General features: G+C 38.8%; 1 protein-coding gene across 1 annotated transcript in view; it reads left to right on the top strand.

Moving 5' to 3' along the window:
• Positions 1-17,838, top strand: part of LOC150096475 (ciliogenesis and planar polarity effector 1-like) — a 614,243-nt gene that overhangs the window by 431,945 nt on the left and 164,460 nt on the right. The window contains exon 15 of the mRNA XM_090408080.1: positions 4,187-4,402. Coding sequence (XP_090264206.1) covers positions 4,187-4,402 — 216 coding nt within the window. The remainder of the gene's footprint in view (positions 1-4,186; positions 4,403-17,838) is intronic.

Below are 17,838 nucleotides of genomic sequence, written 5' to 3'. Positions count from 1 at the left end.
GGCGGGAACGAGCAAAAGAGTTAATTGTATTAATTGGTACGAATGATTTGAGAGAGAACAAAGAGCATGTCAAAATGAATGTCAGGAGACTGCTTGGAAAGATAAAGGAGAATAGTGTGACAGGAAGGGTGGTCAGTGTGTTGCCTAGGTATGATTGTGGTGAAATGAGGCGGAGAGCAAGGATTATGAATGATATTCTGGCTGAAATGTGTGAGGAGATGGGAGTACAGTTTGTTAATATGTGGAATGAGTTTGAGGGACGAAGTGAGCTGTATGGGAGCGATGGACTGCATTTGAGTGGTTATGGTGTGAGTCGCTTGGAGAGACTGCTGCTGGAAGGTAGAGAAGTGAATAGAGAGAATGAATCATATCGAGAGGGGAGTGATGTGGAAGAGCAGGAGAGATTGAAGGAGTGGAAATGAATGTGAAAGTGAGTGGTATGAGTATAGAAAATGAGAGAATGGGTGTGCAAGAGGAGCAGGGAAACGGCGAGGCTCAGGGTGGACAGGGATACACAGCGTGAGAAAGGTGGATGCTCCAAGAGGAGGTGAGAGAATGTGTACGCAGGAAAGTAATGGGATGATCAGGGATCAAAAGGAAACAGATGGAATTGCAAAGGGTTCTAAAATGAAGAAGCAGAAAAGGAAATGGCCCCAGTCCAGCATGGAGAGATCACATCGAGTGAGTGGTATCAGTGGAACTAGCTGTAGATCCAGAAATGAGTTGTTGTGTTTGTATACCAATGCTAGAAGTATAAGAAACAAGGCAGATGAAATGGTTGCACTAATTGCGTCTGTGCACCCAGAGATTGTCGGAATAAGTGAGACATGGTTAGATGAGGATGACATCCTGACAGGAATAGAGATGGAAAGGTATGATGTGTTTCGTGAGGATAGAAGGGATAAAAAGGGAGGGGGAGTGCTAATGATGATAGAGAAAGAGTTATGTCCATACAAGGTAGAGATGCAAGAGGGAAATGGGGCCAGTGGTTTTGAGGCAGTATGGTGTGAGATAGAGGTGAATAGAATCAAATACTTGGTGGGATGTTGTTATAGACCTGGTAATGTGGATGGTGGTGATAGTGAAATGTATAGTCAAATAAGCCAAGCAAATAAGAAAAGGGTGATTATTATGGGTGATTTTAATTATGGCTATATAGACTGGAATGAAGAGATAGCAACTGGAAGTAAAGAAAATGAGTTTCTTGAGTTTTTGAGGGATAACTACCTCAGACAGTATGCAACAGAGGGCACAAGAGGATTAAGGGTCTTGGATTTGGTCATCTCATCGGAGGATATAATTATCAATGAGGTATCAAATCATCCACCAATTGGTGAAAGTGACCATGAGGTGATTACTTGGGTGGTTGCCAGCAGTGCAAGGACCCCTGTGAAAAAAGGGTATATGTGGAACTACAAGGGGGGTGATTATGAAGAGTTCAGGAGACAGCTTGCAGGTGTAGCATGGAATGAGGAGTTAGCTGGAAAAGAGATCAATGCAGCTTGGGGGATTTTCAAAAAATATTTAGTGGATGCAATGTCTAAATGTATACCACAGGTGAGAAGGTTAAATAAGTTAGGTGTGAGATGGATGAATAAAGAGATTAAGCATGCAATACAGAGAAAAAGGGCATTGTGGAGGCAGCATAAGAGAAATGGAAGTAACCAATTTCATGAGTTCTACAAAGACCAGGCAAGGAGAGTGACTTGGTTGGTGAGAGTAGCTAAAGAGAGGTATGAACAGCAGTTAGCTAATGAAGCTAAAAAGAATCCTAGGGAGTTCTTTCGATATGTAGCCAGCAAAAGAAAGAATGATTATGGAAGGATGACATTGATTGGAGGAAATGGTATAAAGACAGCTGTTGCAGAATGTGTGGTGGAGATACTTAATGAGCAGTTCATAAAGATCTTTCAATCTTGTGAATGTGACTTCATGGAGAGATTAAGAGCAGTTGATGATGGGGAGGAGAGACTGACTGTAAGTGAGCAAGAGGTGTTTGGGGAGTTGAGTAAACTAGATGTAAATAAGGCTGTGGGACTTGATAATATATCACCGCGTATTCTGAAGGAATGTGCCAGAGAGTTGACACCTGCCTTGACATATTTTTTTAATACGAGTCTTGCACTTGGTCAAGTCCCTAAAGAGTGGAGGGAGGGCAAGATTGTGCCACTTCATAAAGGAGGTGATCGAACTCAAGCATCAAACTATAGGCCTATCTGTGTGTCAGGTGTTGTGGTTAAGTTGTTGGAGAAGCTTGTGAGAACTAGGATCCAGAGTTGGGTTGACAACAATTGTATAATCTTTGATGGACAGCATGGATTTGCTAAAGGGAGGTCATGTTTTAGTAATCTACTTACTTATTACAATAAAGTGACTACTTCCTTGGACAGAGGAGAAGGATACACAGTAATATACTTGGATTTTGCAAAAGCTTTTGATAGAGTACCTCATGACAAGTTGACAGTCAAACTAGAGCAGATGGGGTTGGATATTAGATTAGTGCATTGGATTGGAGACTGGCTATCTGATAGGTATCAACAAGTTGTGTATGGGGGTGCAATATCCAGGAAAAGGAAAGTCACTAGTGGAATGCCTCAGGGATCTGTTTTAGGGCCATTACTATTTAACTTGTATATTAATGATATTGGCGAAGATTTGGATGGAGATATTCAGTTGTTTGCAGATGATGCAAAGTTGGGACGAACCATAAAGAGTAGTGAAGATGTTGTGGCCTTGCAAGAAGACTTGAATAAATTGAGTGCTTGGGCAAGCAAATGGGGATGTGAGTTCAATGTTGCAAAATGTAAGGTTTTAAAATTTGGAAAACAAAGATGGGATGCAGAATTTATGCTTGGTGAGAATATATTGTTGGAAGTAGAGGAAATAAGAGATCTGGGAGTGATAGTGGATAAGGATCTAAAATTTAGGGGACACATCGCCAAAATTGTGAAGACAACACAAAGACTTCTGGGAATGATGAGGAGAACACTGACATGTAGAAGTAGGGAGATTCTTGTTCCATTGTATAAGGCTTTGATTAGGCCACACATGGACTATTGTGCCCAGATTTGGTCACCTGGTTTTCAGAAGGATGAAGAGATGTTGGAAAGGGTCCAAAGGCGAGACTGACTAAGGTAGTCTCTGACCTCTGGAATGTCGAGTATGAGGAAAGATTGAAAAGATGTAATTTGCAGAGTCTAGTGGAGGGAAGGAAGAGGGGAGATATGATAGAGACCTACAAGTTGGTAAGGGGTTGTTATAGGATCAATGGTGGAGAAGTTCTACAGAGAATAGTGGGAGATCAGGGGAGAACCAGAGGTCATACCTGGAAACTGTATAAAGAGGGTGTGAGTAGGGGAGTGAGAGGCAGGTTTTTTTCGTGCAGAGTTGTGAATGATTGGAATGCCTTGCCTGAGAGTGTGGTGTCTGCAAGGAGTTTGAATGTGTTTAAGACCCGGTATGATGAGATGTGTGTGAGATAAAAGGACCTCCTAGATGAGTCTTTGACTCCATGAGGTCTTGTTTAATAATAATAATAATAGTAATAAGGACAGATTGGTTTCTTGGAGAGAAGGAATTAATTGAGCAGGCCAGGGGTAAGTGATCAAAATGGTGACAAGGCTGTAGAATGCTCTCCATGTAAGTAGATTGTTGCATGATTTATCTCATAGGCAAAAAAGAGGGGATGATAAAAATAAGTAACTGAAGGCTTTTTTTTTTATTGCTCTCAAGCCTCTGTGGAGTCCAAAGACTCATCACGGGATGAGTCTTCAGATTCTATAGAAATTGATGCTGGAGATGTTTTTAGGTACACAGCAGGACAGGATAAAATAAGGAGTTATACTTTGGAGATGTGTATGAATGTGGTAACAAGGATGCAAGGACCAGATTTTTTATGTAGATAGTTGTTATAATAATTGCAATGGATTTTTCAGAGACAGTCATAAGTGCTTTGTCAGCAAATGAACTCGGGGGGGGGGTTACTGCATTGTGTGAATAATGGTTAGCTTGACCTCACTGATCAGGCTTTGTTCTCCATGCTGTTCCTACATAATAATAAAATAACTCCTGATTAGTGTTCTAATTATTTATTAGTTACTGATTACTTATTGTGATTTGTTATGTATTTATTGAGTTGACTAATTTTCATGCAGTAGTCCTTCATTTACAGATCTTTATAATTTAGGGCCTTCCTTTGGACAAAATCAAACCACTACATAGCTTGATCAGAAATAGTGATTTTGATTTGATGAGTGAAAACTGCTTAAAGCTTGCCACTGCTCACTTCAGACAACTCTGTGCTATATTGTGGATGATGCAACTTAGAGATAATTTATCTCTCTGTTGTCGTGGACTGGAAGATCTTATAATGTCTTCTTACTCTTCGTCTTCTAATGAAAATGTAAGTGCAAAATTTATTTCTCTTAGCTAGTAACCAAACCAAACACATTTTTTATGTTTCTGTGAGATGGATAGGTAGTTAATTAATCATTTTGATACATATATATATATCTATATATATATACAGAGATAGATAATATGCTATAAGTTTTAATATATATATATATTAATTAAATCAAAGTAAAATCTCATTGGTACACAGAAGCTTATTTATTAAGTTGTATATTATCACTAAAATCCTCAAGTAATCTTGTTAATTTTATTTTTTCAGAAAAGGTGTTTAAAAAATTATTTTATACATAATATCCTTCGTTAATAAATTAAGGAAGCCGAATGATAAGAGAAAATTGTTGAGATTCTATTGGTTTAATTTATTTTTAATATAAAGCTTTGAAAGATATATTAGGATATAAAGAAATATATAAGTACTCAAGCATGTGACTGTATAAATAAATAATGATGGAATGAAAGAGTTAACGTAAGATGAACGAGTGGCTTTGTATGGTGACTCCATTATTTAAGGTGTGCTGGAGGATAGAATGCACAAGGTATGTTTTCCAGGTGCTAAAACGAGTAGAGTGATTGAGGCATTGGATATAAGGCAGGAGCGAGCAAAAGAGTTAATAGTATTAATAGGTACGAATGATTTGAGAGATGACAAAGGAGTGTGTCAGAATGGATATCAGGACGCTGCTTAGAAGGATAAAGGAGAATAGTGTGACAGGAAGGGTAGTTAGCGTGTTGCCTAGATATGACTGTGGTGAAATGAGGCGGAGAGCAAGGATTATGAATGAAATGTGTGAGGAGATGGGAGTACAGTTTGTTAATGTGTGGAATGAGTTTGAGGGACGAAGTGAGCTGTATGGGAGCAGTGGACTGCATTTGAGTGTTATGGTGTGAGTCGCTTGGAGAGACTGCTGCTGGAAGGTAGAGAAGTGAATAGAGAGAATGAATCAGATCGAGTGGGAAGTGATGTGGAAGAACGGGAGAGTAAGATAGGAGAGATTGAAGAGGTGGTTATGAATGTGGAAGTGAGTGGTATGAGTATAGAAAATGAGAGAATGGGTGTGCAAGAGGAGCAGGGAAACAAGGAGGCTCAGGGTGGACAAGGGTACACAGCTCGAGAAAGGTGGATGCTCCGAGAGGAGGTAAGCATGTGTAGGCAGGAAAGTAATGGGATGACCAGGGATCAAGAGGAAACAGTTGGAAATGAAAAGGGTTTTAAAATGAAGAAGCAGAAAGGGAAATGGCCCCAGTTGAGCATGGAGAGATCACATCGAGGGAGTGATAGTATCAGTGGAACTAGCTGTAGATCCAGAAATGAGCTGTTGTGTTTGTATACAAATGCCAGAAGTATAAGAAACAAGGCAGATGAAATGGTTGCACTAATTGCGTCTGTTCACCCAAAGATTGTTGGAATAAGTGAGACATGGTTGGAAGAGGATGACATCCTGACAGGAATAGAGATGGAAGGGTATGATGTGTTTCGTGAGGACAGAGGGGGTAAAAGGGGACGGGGAGTGCTATTGATGATAGAGAAAGAGTTATGTCCATATAAAGTGGAGATGCATGAGCGAAATAGTGCCAGTGGTTTTGAGCCAGTATGGTGTGAGATAGAGGTGAATGGAATAAAATACTTGGTTGGATGTTGTTATAGACCAGGTAATGTGGATGGTGGTGATAATGAAATGTGCAATCAAATTAGCCAAGTAAATAAGAAAAGGGTGATCATTATGGGTGATTTTAAATTATGGCAATATAGACTGGAATGATGAGATAGCAACTGGAAGTAAAGAAAATGAGTTTCTTGAGTTTTTGAGGGATAACTACCTCAGACAGTATGTAACAGAGGGCACACGAGGATTGAGGGTCTTGGATTTGGTCATCTCATCAGAGGATGTAATTGTAAATGAGGTGTCAAATCATCCACCAATTGGTGAGAGTGACCATGAGGTGATTACCTGGGTAGTTGCCAGCAGTGCAAGGACCCCTGTGAAAAAAGGGTATATGTGGAACTACAAGGGGTGGGGGGTGATTATGAAGAGCTCAGGAGACAGCTTGCAGGTGTAGCATGGAATGAAGAATTAGCTGAAAAGAGATCAATGTAGCTTGGGGGATTTTCAAAAACTATCTAGTAGATGCAATGTCTAAATGTATTCCAAGGGTGAGAAGATTAAATATGGTAGGTGTATATGGACGAATAAAGAGATTAAGCATGCGATACAGAAAAAAAGGTCATTGTGGAGGCAGCATAAGAGAAGTGGAAATAACCAATTCTATGAGGTCTACAAAGACCAAGCAAGGAGGGTGACTTGGTTGGTGAGGGTAGCTAAAGAGCGGTATGAACACAGTTGTCTAATGAAGCCAAAAAGAATCCTAAGGAGTTCTTTCGATATGTAGCCAGCAAAAGAAAGAATAATTATGGAAGGATGACATTGATTGGAGAAAATCAGATAAAGACAGCTGATGCAGAATGTGTTGTGGAGATACTTAATGAGCAGTTCATAAAGATCTTTCAATCTTGTGAATGTGCTTCATGGAAGGATTGAGAGCAGTTGATGATTGTTAGGAGAGACTGACTGTAGGTGAGCAAGAGGTGTATGGGGAGTTGAGTAAACTAGATATTAATGAGGCTGTGGTACTTGATAATATATCACCACGTATTCTGAAAGAATGTGCCAGGGAGTTGACATCTGCCTTGACATATTTTTTTAATATGAGTCTTGCACTCGGTCAAGTTCCTAAGGAGTGGAAGGAGGGCAAGATTGCGCCACTTAATAAAAGAGATAATCGAACTCAAGCATCAACTATAGGCCTATCTGTGTGTCAGGTGTTGTGGTTAAGTTGTTGGAGAAGCTTGTGAGAACAAGGACCCAGAGTTGGGTTGATAACAATGGTATTATCTTTGATGGACAGCATGGATTTGCTAAAGGTAGGTCATGTTTTAGTAATCTACTTACTTATTACAATAAAGTGATTGCTTCCTTGGACAGAGGAAAAGGATACACAGTAATATACTTGGATTTTGTAAAAGCTTTTGATCAAGTACCTCATGATAGGTTGACAGTCAAACTAGAGCAGATGGGGTTGGATATTAGATTGGTGCATTGGATTGGAGACTGGCTATCTGATAGGTATCAACAAGTTGTGTATGGGGGAGCGATATCCAGGAAAAGGAAAGTCACTAGTGGAGTGCCTGAGGGGTCTGTTTTAGGGCCATTGCTGTTTAACTTGTATATTAATGATATAGGTGAAGATTTGGATGGAGATGTTCAGTTGTTTGCAGATGATGCAAAGTTGGGAGAATCATGAAGTGAAGATGTTGTGGCCTTACAGGAAGATTTGAATAGATTGAGTGATTGGGCACGGAAATGGGGATGTGAGTTCAATGTTGCAAAATGTAAGGTTTTAAAATTTGGAAAACAAAGGTGGGATGCAGAATTTATGCTTGGTGAGAATATATTGTTGGAGGTAGAGGAAATAAGAGATCTGGGGGGTGATAGTGGATAATGATCTAAAATTTAGGTTACACATCGCCAAAATTGTAAAGCCAACACAAAGGTGTCTGGGAATGAAGCAGAGGACACTGATGTGTAGAAGTAGGGAGATTCTTGTTCCGTTGTATAAGGCTTTAATTAGGCCACACATGGACTATTATGCCCAGATTTGGTCATCGGGTTTTCAGAAGGATGAAGAGATGTTGGAAAGGGTCCAAAGGAGACTGACTAAGGTAGTTTCTGACCTCTGGAATGTCAAGTAGGAGGAAAGGTTGAGAAGATGTAATTTGCAGAGTCTAGTGGACAGGAGGAAGAGGGGAGATATGATGGAGACCTACAAGTTGTTAAGGGGTTGTTATAGGATCAATGCTGGAGAGGTTCTGCAGAAAATAGTGGGAGATCAGGGGAGAACCAGAGGTCATCCCTGGAAACTGTATAAAGAGGATTTGAGTAGGGGAGTGAGAGGCAGGTTTTTTCGTGTAGAGTTGTGAATGATTGGAATGCCTTGCCTGAGAATGTGGTGTCTGCAAAGAGTTTGAATGTGTTTAAAATGCGGTATGATAAGCTGTGTGTGTGATAAAATGACCTCCCAAATGAGTCTTTGACTCCATGAGATCTTGGGGTAGTAATAATAATAATATATATATACTTAGACGAGATGGCCAAGCACATCCGTTAAACAAGAGTATAATGAAAATATAAAGAAACTATATGATTATTTTTACACAGCCTTTTTAAATTGTTACTCTATGTTCAAGAAATGAGTTAAAATTTTTTTATCCTTTTACCAAAGTATGACATGGGTGAGCTGAGATGAATAGCTCCAATGCATGCAATTCCATTCATATGAAATGGTATGCGGTATGTTGATATGAGGTGTTTTAGGGGACAGAAAAGATTTATATTTGCAGAATGAATTACAACTTAAAAGACAATATAGAAATCAGAGAAGCAAACCAGATATTACAGAGTATCAGCACAAGAACTTCAACTCTAGGCAGTGAGCTCTAACACTTTGTTTTGGATGCTCCCAGCATTTTTGTGTGGACATAACAAATTACCTCCTTGTGTCAAACTGACAACTTAGCCAGTTTGACACTTTGCTCTTTTCTCTCTACAGATACCCTCGAAAAAGTCTGAACCCAAAGCACACATTTCCACCCCTTTACCAATTCATAACCATTCCCAGTGACATTCATAAAATTGTCATGCTTGCTAACCATAGCTCGAGTTACACACACATTCTCTCCTCCCTGTTTACTTCTCACACTGTTCCTCCCATGATGATCTAATCTCCCTAACCTGACTCTCTCTCTCTCTCTGCAATTAGGTCAACTCAGTAAATAATTTCTCTAGGCTTTTAGATTCTGAATCCATTTAAGTGCAAGCTATCTCTAAAGGTCTTTCTGCTATCAAACACACTCCACACATAAAAACTCGTATCCGTTTCCTCCACACAACATGCACATTGAATCATTTACCATCATAGTATATCTTAACTCACTTCTCTTGTACATTGGCAGTAAGCTAACAATTTTCACTCTCTCACTTTTTTTTCATCTTTAATATTTGCTCCTGGGAAGCTTGAAGTAATGACTCCTTCAGGAATTCCAAATTTCATGATCAAATCATCATGCCACGTTACTTCTTTATTTTTAGATTCTAATTGACTTACCTTATTATTGTTGTTAGCATACACTGTTAGGTAACCTACTTCAGCAGTTTTGTACAATTTTCTGTTCATTTTACTTATCCATCTGAGTTTTTTAATCACTTCTCGACTTTTTCTAATTCGCTTATTGATTGTGTAATAATATGCTTTAATGAGGATATTTCAATGTCAAGTTATCCTCACTTAAATCTTAAGTAACAGTACTGCAATCCCTCTGCTCAGATGGAAGAAGGTTTCTGCATTTGGCATCTGTGTTAACTTGCTTTGTTCTTACAAGTTTTTAGCACTCAACAAATCAGGAAAACAATCACCAGTCTTACAGTAGCTTTATAGTAACATGATTTCATTTCATTATGCAGTGTTGAATAAAGCCAAAAGCATTAAGAATAATGGTAATGAATTTTTGGTTAATACCATTAAGATGAGTGCCAAAAATGATTCACATTAGTGAAATCTTGCTAAAGAAAATGATAATATCCTTATAGGAATCAGACTGACAGGTATTGTGTATTCGGTGAAGACAGGATAGGATGGGAGGAGGGGGAGAGAGAGAGAGAGAAAATATTGGTTAATGATTGCAGAGGAATTAAATCCATCCAGAGTAGAAATCTCAAATAATGATAGTATTATGAGTAATAATAATAATAATACAGGCCAATGCCACACTGTTTGAAGCTGTATGGTATTTGAGAGATGGATTAACAGAATATAAAATATTGCTCTGATAATCCATTTCTCATGATGAAGTTGTGTTAGATCATGCTTTGGATTATGTTGCATGGAAATTCTGCCGTTTTATTTTTTAACCATTAAGAGTAATTTTTCCCAAACTTTCATAACAGATGAAAGTATGAGGGTGGTCTGAAAAGTTCTTGGCCTAACAATGAAAAAAACAAATTTATAATTTCCAAATTATTCTTATTTTTCAACATAATCTCCCTTAAGACTAATACTTTTATTCCAGCGATTCTCCAGTGCCATTATCCCTGTCCCTGTAGTGGTTCTCATTAAGATATTCAAAATACCCCTCTACAGCTGCAATCACCTCTTGATTTGAAGAAAAATGCTGACTAGCGAAGAAGAGTTCTAGTTTTGGGAAGAGATGAAGTCAGAGGGACATAAATCTGGGGAATAGAGTAGATGTTCCAACAATTCATAGTGCAGATCCCTTAATTTTCCCATTGCCAAAACCTTTGTTGGCATGTGCATCATCTTTCCTGATGAAAGATGATTTTTTTTTTCTTCTGCAAACTGGGTCTTTTCTCACAAATTTTTTCATCTAGTCTGGTTAAAAGATTGGAATAATATTCCCAGGTTATTGTTTTATCCTTTTCAAGATAATTAATAAACAAAATGCCTTTAGCATCCCTAATACAATGCCATGACCTTTCCTGCTGATGTAACTACCAAACTCAGTTTGTCTTCTTTGGCACTGAACATCCGGCTTCTGTCCACTGTTTTGACTGCCATTTGGATTCTGGTGTGTAATGGTGAAGCCAAGTCTGATCCATAGTAATAAATCGATGCACAAAATCAGTTTTATTCTTCATCTCTGTGTTGTATTTGGTCACTTCTTAAATATTAAACTGGAACTTTAAATTGGCTTTATTAGTTAACCAGAGATTTTTGTAAAATATATACAAGAATTCTCTACAAGTTTCACCTGTGGTTCTGTCTGGCTTCTTCAGGACATGTGTAATGGTACAAGGAACTAACGTTTGCTAGTAAAAAAGGTGCATGGAGTAACACTGTCAAATAAATTAAACTGACACGTAACATCATAAGCATGGAATGTAGTGTATCAGTCATTGTTTATTGAGCACGTTATATAGTTTTTAGTGAAATGAAATTCTGGTAAGCTGAGCAAACTTATTAGGCTTTCCAGATGTCTTTCATAATCATTCCTTGATTTCTTAATCATTCCTAGATTTTCTCCAGAGCAGAGTACAACAGCAGCTTCTTTGAAGTTTCTGCATCGAAAATCCTCTTCTATATAGGGCATGGAGCTTTTATCCTAATCTCCTATGTGTTCACGTTGGAGACGTGAACAAACGCCTCCTACTTTTTTCTTGTTGAGAGGCTTATACGCTGGTTATACATGATAACTAATAATTAAGGAATTGACAGCGTACACTAGAAATATAAATTAAATGAACTTTCATATATACTTTCCGATATTTCGGCAAACATCACGTTGCCATCTTCTTGGGAACTTATTACAAAGACAAGTTCACACAAGTACTACATAACAGCAAATGGAAACCGAAGCTAGGAAGCTGACGTTTTCCTAAAGTCCTGATGGTGCCCCCTAGCGGTCTATATTGGTAGTTCTTGGCCTTTGGGCTGAAGTTCTGATCGCTCTGTCACGTGGTCACAACTATAAAGAACTCGCCGTCCAAACCTAAACTACAAACCAACACTGTAGTTAACCTTTCTTCAGCTATCTTGAAGCCTGAAGCACTCAACGCTCTGTCACGTGGTCACAACTTCGCCATTGCTCCTAAGAAATTACCGGCTGAGGAATTAATGATCCAAATTGAACGCGGGATTCGCCACCTTCCAAACCACATCGCCAACGGTATCAGATCATGTAGCCTGTGTTCTCACAAAAGCAAAGCCTCAAAAATCCAACTTATCCATTAGTGAATACAAGTCACTACAAGAATTGAAGAGAAACAAAGAAGTAGTGATCACCAAAGCGGATTAGGGGAACGCCACTGTGGTACTCAATCTTAATGACTACACAGGTAAGCTCAAGGCTTTACTATTAGATCGATCCACTTACCTCCCTATTGAATATAATCCCACCAACTCTCAAATTAGAAAACCCCCATAGGCTCCTTAAGAAGGTCACTTCTTGGCCTGTGGAGATTACCAACAGACTGAAACCCTATAACTGTAGACCCCCCCCCCCCGCATATATGGGCTCCCAAAAATACATAAAGAAAATGTGCCATTACGTCCCATAGTGTGATGACATTGATTCCCCCACTTACAAACTAACCAAGCATTTAGCCAAAGCGCTCTCACACTATACTGGCAACACACCATCACACATAAAAAACTCAGCCCACTTCAAAGCCAGTATAGAAAACCTTACACTCCAACATAATGACATAATGATCAGTTTTGACGTCTCCTCCTTATTCACGAATGTCCCCCTCAAAGAAACCTTAGAGCTAATCCAAGCCTAAATTTCCTCCTGATATCTCAGCCCTATTTCAGTTTACAATGAACTCAGGCTATTTCATTTGGCAGGAAAAATTCTACAAACAGATAGAGGGGACAGCCATGGGTTCACCACTTTCTCCACCCTTGGCTAACTTCTTTATGGAGACTTTTGAAGAGAAAGCCTTAAACTCAGCCCCACAAAAACCTACCATATGGCTTCGCTACGTTGATGATGTGTTCGCTATTTGGCCACATGGCCCGGATTCACTCCTCTCCTTCCTAACACACTTAAACAACCAACACCCTAGAATCAAGTTCACCCTGGAAAAAGAGGAAAACAATAACCTCCCCTTCCTAGACACACTAGTCACCCGCCATCCTGATGGAACCTTGGTTTTCTCAGTTTATAGATAACCCACCCATACAGGCAGATACATTCACCAATAATCCCATAACCCCCCCCCCCCCACAACAATATGGAGTTATTAAGACACTATTCAACAGGGCAAAAATAATCTGTTCAAATGATCAAGCCCTAAGCCCTAACCACTGAATTAAATCACATCCATGACACTTTCTCAGTCAATGGCTACCCCTCCAAAAGAATCCAAAAAATACTTAACCCAGTTATCCACAACCCACCATCCCCTCCTCTTCACAAAAAAGATTACTCTAAATCCATCACCATTCCCCACATCCGAGGCACCTCAGAAAAAATTACAAAATTTTAAAAAAACATGACTTGCCCACCTGTTACAGACCACATAGAAAATTGGCATCCCTTATCCGCTCCACTAGAGACCAACCACTTCCCCTAGACCTACCTGGTGTATACCAGGTTGATTTTGAAAGACTTAAGGAGTTTGGCAAGTTTTGTTGACACCAAGCCTGCATAAGGGATGACCTATTACAGAACATGACAAGTTGGACTTCATACTTACGATGAAGTCTGAAATCTCTAAACCCACTACACGTGATGCTTATATGGTGCCTCAAAAGTGCACAAATTTGGAGTTCTACTCTGCCCGATCATTCATGGAAGAAATTCTCCTACATATCTATTACCTAAACATCTAGCCCCTCTATTGAAGGAAATTATAAAAAAATCAGATGCCTTCATAAAGAATTCTAAGCATTTCACTAAAAAATTAAAAGGCATCTCCACTTTAAAAACAGACATCCTCATAAGCTTAGATATGGTTTCATTATTTACCAACGTACCTGTTGAAGAAGTTATTAATATCCTAGACAATCTCTATCCACGTGGCACTGCTCAGCTTCTTCGTCATTGCCTCAAATCGAATTATTTCAAAGTGAATGACACATTTTATGAACAACTTGATGGCTTAGCCATGAGCAGTCCCTTATCACCTCCTTGTACTGATCTGTTCATGGAAATACTAGAAGCTGACATCCTTTCCAAAATTAACCCAAAGCTGGTGATTTGATGGAGATATTTAGATGATGTTTTCATAATTTGGAGAACTTCAAATCGACTCGCCATATTGCACAGAAACATCATAATAATACATATGCTTGAGAATAGAGCAACCAACATCATTCTGCAAAATAATTGCATGTTTAGATATTAAATGTTGTATCACTGATGAAGTGTTTCCGCCTTTATTTGATACTTTCACCGAACATTTAAAAATTTTATACTAACTTTGAATATTTTGTGATATTTAATTTATCAGCTTGTCTTTCTGGTAGAATGAGCCTCCACAGCTTAGTCAGTGTAGATGAAGCCTTTAGGTCAGAAAGACCTGGGTTCAATTCCTGTCCTTGATGTGAAGAACCTTTATCTGGTCTCTTTTGACTGAAAGTAAGTTAGCTGGTCTTATTTGGAGGTAGAGCATTTTTTCACCTGGAAACTTGGGGTTTTTGTCCCTCAGAACAAGGGAAAACGGACCCTACGAACACACAGATTACAGCCATAAAATACTTGCCCTTAGGGAATGCAGCAGAGGAGTGACGAGCCAGCTGCATTAATTCATTGTAAACCCCTCTTTAGGGGACTCAACCCATCCTAAAGGATGGATGAGAAGGGAAGGAAGGATCTTTCTGAGAGAGGCCTTGGCTGCTCATAACTGTTATTTTTCAAGAAATAACCATGTATATTAAAATATTAATCATAATAACTTATTAATACTTCCCTATATTTAAGCAACATTGCGTTGCCATCATCAGGGATCACAAGAACAGTGATTTGTGGATGCAGGCACTAACACTAGACAAACAAGGCTGAAGAAATGCAACCAAAGTCTGGCCTGGAGATACTAAATGGTAGCCCCTAAAGGGCTATGATGACAAATGATTCGATACATTAGCTGTGTATAAGGAATCGATGCAAGTTTTTGGATGTGTGGAGTGAGTTTGAGGGAAGATTAGATTTGTATTAGAGGGATGGTCACCTGAATGCATTTGGTATCAAGAGTCTTGAAAAACAAATAACTGGTATGAGACCTAACACAGAGAGTCAGGAAAACTAAATTATAATTATGAGGAGAGAACAATTTAGACTTTGTGTTTGTGTGGATCAGATCCACAGACATGTGCAAACATGTCTACAGGTATTAGGCAATAGAGAAGAACAGAGATCTGCAAGTTGTCGAACTGTGCCATGCAGACCACAGACAAGTGTATGTAAAAGAGCATGCAGGTCATTTATTATGTCTGTACACGAATTCTAGGGGTATCAGAAACAAAATAGAGTTTGTTGCCTTAGTTAATATATTAGGACCTCATGTTGTACACATTAGTGAGACTTGGCTATCACAAGAAGACATGCTAACTGGTATCGAGTGCAAAGAGTACAGTATTTTTAGGAAGGATAGACAAGATAGGAGGGGAGGGGTGCTGCTAATGATATCAAATGCCTTGAATCCAATTACAGTTGAAATCTCTGATTGCAACGCTAGTAACAATTTTTCATGTGGCAGTGAGTTTGAAGCCATCTGGTGTGAGGTAGAGTCTAACAAGATTAAATACACAGTGGGTTTTTGTTACAGACCTGGTGGATCGGTTGCTAATGATGAAGAAATGCGTTACCAAATAGACAAGATGAGCTAGAAAAGAGTAATCATAATGCGAGACTTAAATTATCTGAACACATTGATTTGGGTAGCTATGAAATCGCATGAGAAGAATGAAACTGAATTTATTGAGCTGTTGCAAGACAACTTCCTCAAGCAGTTGAAAGTTTATTTTTCACTTGGTTAGACTATAATAAATTTAATTAATCCTTTATCCAAGTGTGAGCAAACAAAGTTTGCACCTAAAAATATCTTCAGTCCTAAAGATATTTTCAGGCGCAAGCTTTGTTTGCTCACACTTGGATAAAGGATTAAACTAAATTTACTATAGTCTAACCAAGTGAAAAATAAACTTTCAACATCTTTCTCCAAATCCAGAGTAATTTAATAAAAAAAAAGGCGTAACACCTTTTGGCAACTCCTATAGGTAAAGATGTCCTCGCTATTGATTCTGCCTGGTATCTCCAACTCTGGGCCTGGCTCCCACTGAAGAGACCTCAATTAAGGTCGAAACTAGTCTAGGTAGTGGTCAATCCCTTAATGCATAACATTATACATATCTGCAAGGAGATGTGTTTTGCATTATGGGAGATACTGGGATAAGAGTGTTGTTAGCTTGGTCCACCTTTGCTACGAGTGACCCAGTGTGGTACTACCTTACCCTGGTAGGGTAGTACAACACTTACCTTATTCTGGTAAGGTAGTACAACACCATATTCAGTCCTGAAGATATTTTCAGATGCAAAGTTTGTTTGCTCACACTTGGATAAAGGATTAAACTAAATTTATTATATTCCTCAAGCAGTATGTGACAGAAGGAACTCGAGGTCAAAGAGTGTTAGATTTGATTATAGTGTCAGAGGGTGTTTCAATTAAAAATATAATTATTCTGCCTCCAGTTGGTGACAGTGATCATGCAGTACTCACTTGGGAAGTGGCTAAGTTTATGAATGTTCCATTCAGAAAAGGTTATATGCTGTCTACAAAGCAGAAAATTTTGACCACCTGAGGGGTATGCTGGATTCTGTGGCATGGTATTAGTTATTGGATGGGATGGATATCGTCAGTGCATGGAAAGTTTTTAAAAAATTCTTAAATGTTGCAATATCATAATGTGTCCCTAGAGTTCGAAGAACAAATATAGTAAAAACAAAATCGATTGCAATGTAATTAGGCAAGAGATTCATAAGAAAAAAAGGATGTGGAAAGAATGTCGTATGCATAAGGATGAAGTCAGTTATGATAATATAAGCAGCAGGCCAGAAGAGTCACAAGTGTTGTATAGAAAGCTAAATCTGATTATGAAAAGAAATTGCCTCTGCAACTTAAAGGCAACACAAAAGAATCCTATTGTTATACTGCAAGTAAAAGAAAGAATGAAGTTGAAAGAATAATTCTACTGAATGCAAATGGTAGGTGGGTGACTGATGCAGAAGTCATTGTTCAACTAATGAGCAGCCATTTTGCTAAAAGCTATCAACATGGTATATGCAACATTGAACTCACCACTACCTATTCACCATGAGAGGAAACTCGTGGATGAGGAGGACGTACTAGAGCTGTTACACAAACTAAATAAATATTCTACAATAGGAACAGATGGGATATCAACACTAAAGAGTGTTCAGCTGAACTGGCTATTCCCTTGACCAGGTTATATAATTTGAGTCTCAGAACAGGAAAGATTCTGCAGGAGTGGAAAGAATGTATGGTAATCCCATTGCACAAGGATGGTGCAAAAACCGATTTATGCAACTAATGACCAATCATCTCAGGAGTGGTGGTGAAGATTTTGGAAAAGTTGGTTAGGGTTCACATTCAGAAATGGGCTCACATAGAATCTCTGCTTTGCAATGAATAGCACAAGTTAACTAAGGGAAGGCCATGTTTTAGCAACTTGCTCACATTCTGTAATAATGTTATCACTTAGACAAGGGGAATGGATACACCATGATACTTGCTAAGGCTTTTGATAGAATACAGCATGAAATACTGTTGCATAAATTGAGAAGATGGGTTTGGATTATAAACTGTTGGCATGAATAAGAGGATGGTGACTAAC

Source organism: Typopeltis vanoorti, chromosome 18 (genome assembly GCF_054136105.1).
Source record: "Typopeltis vanoorti isolate ZY-2024b chromosome 18, IOZ_Tvanoo_1.0, whole genome shotgun sequence".
In the NCBI taxonomy this organism is placed as follows: Eukaryota; Metazoa; Arthropoda; class Arachnida; order Uropygi; family Thelyphonidae; genus Typopeltis; species Typopeltis vanoorti.
The sequence above is the reverse complement of the archived record's forward strand: the minus strand, read 5'-3'. Positions and strand labels throughout refer to the sequence as shown.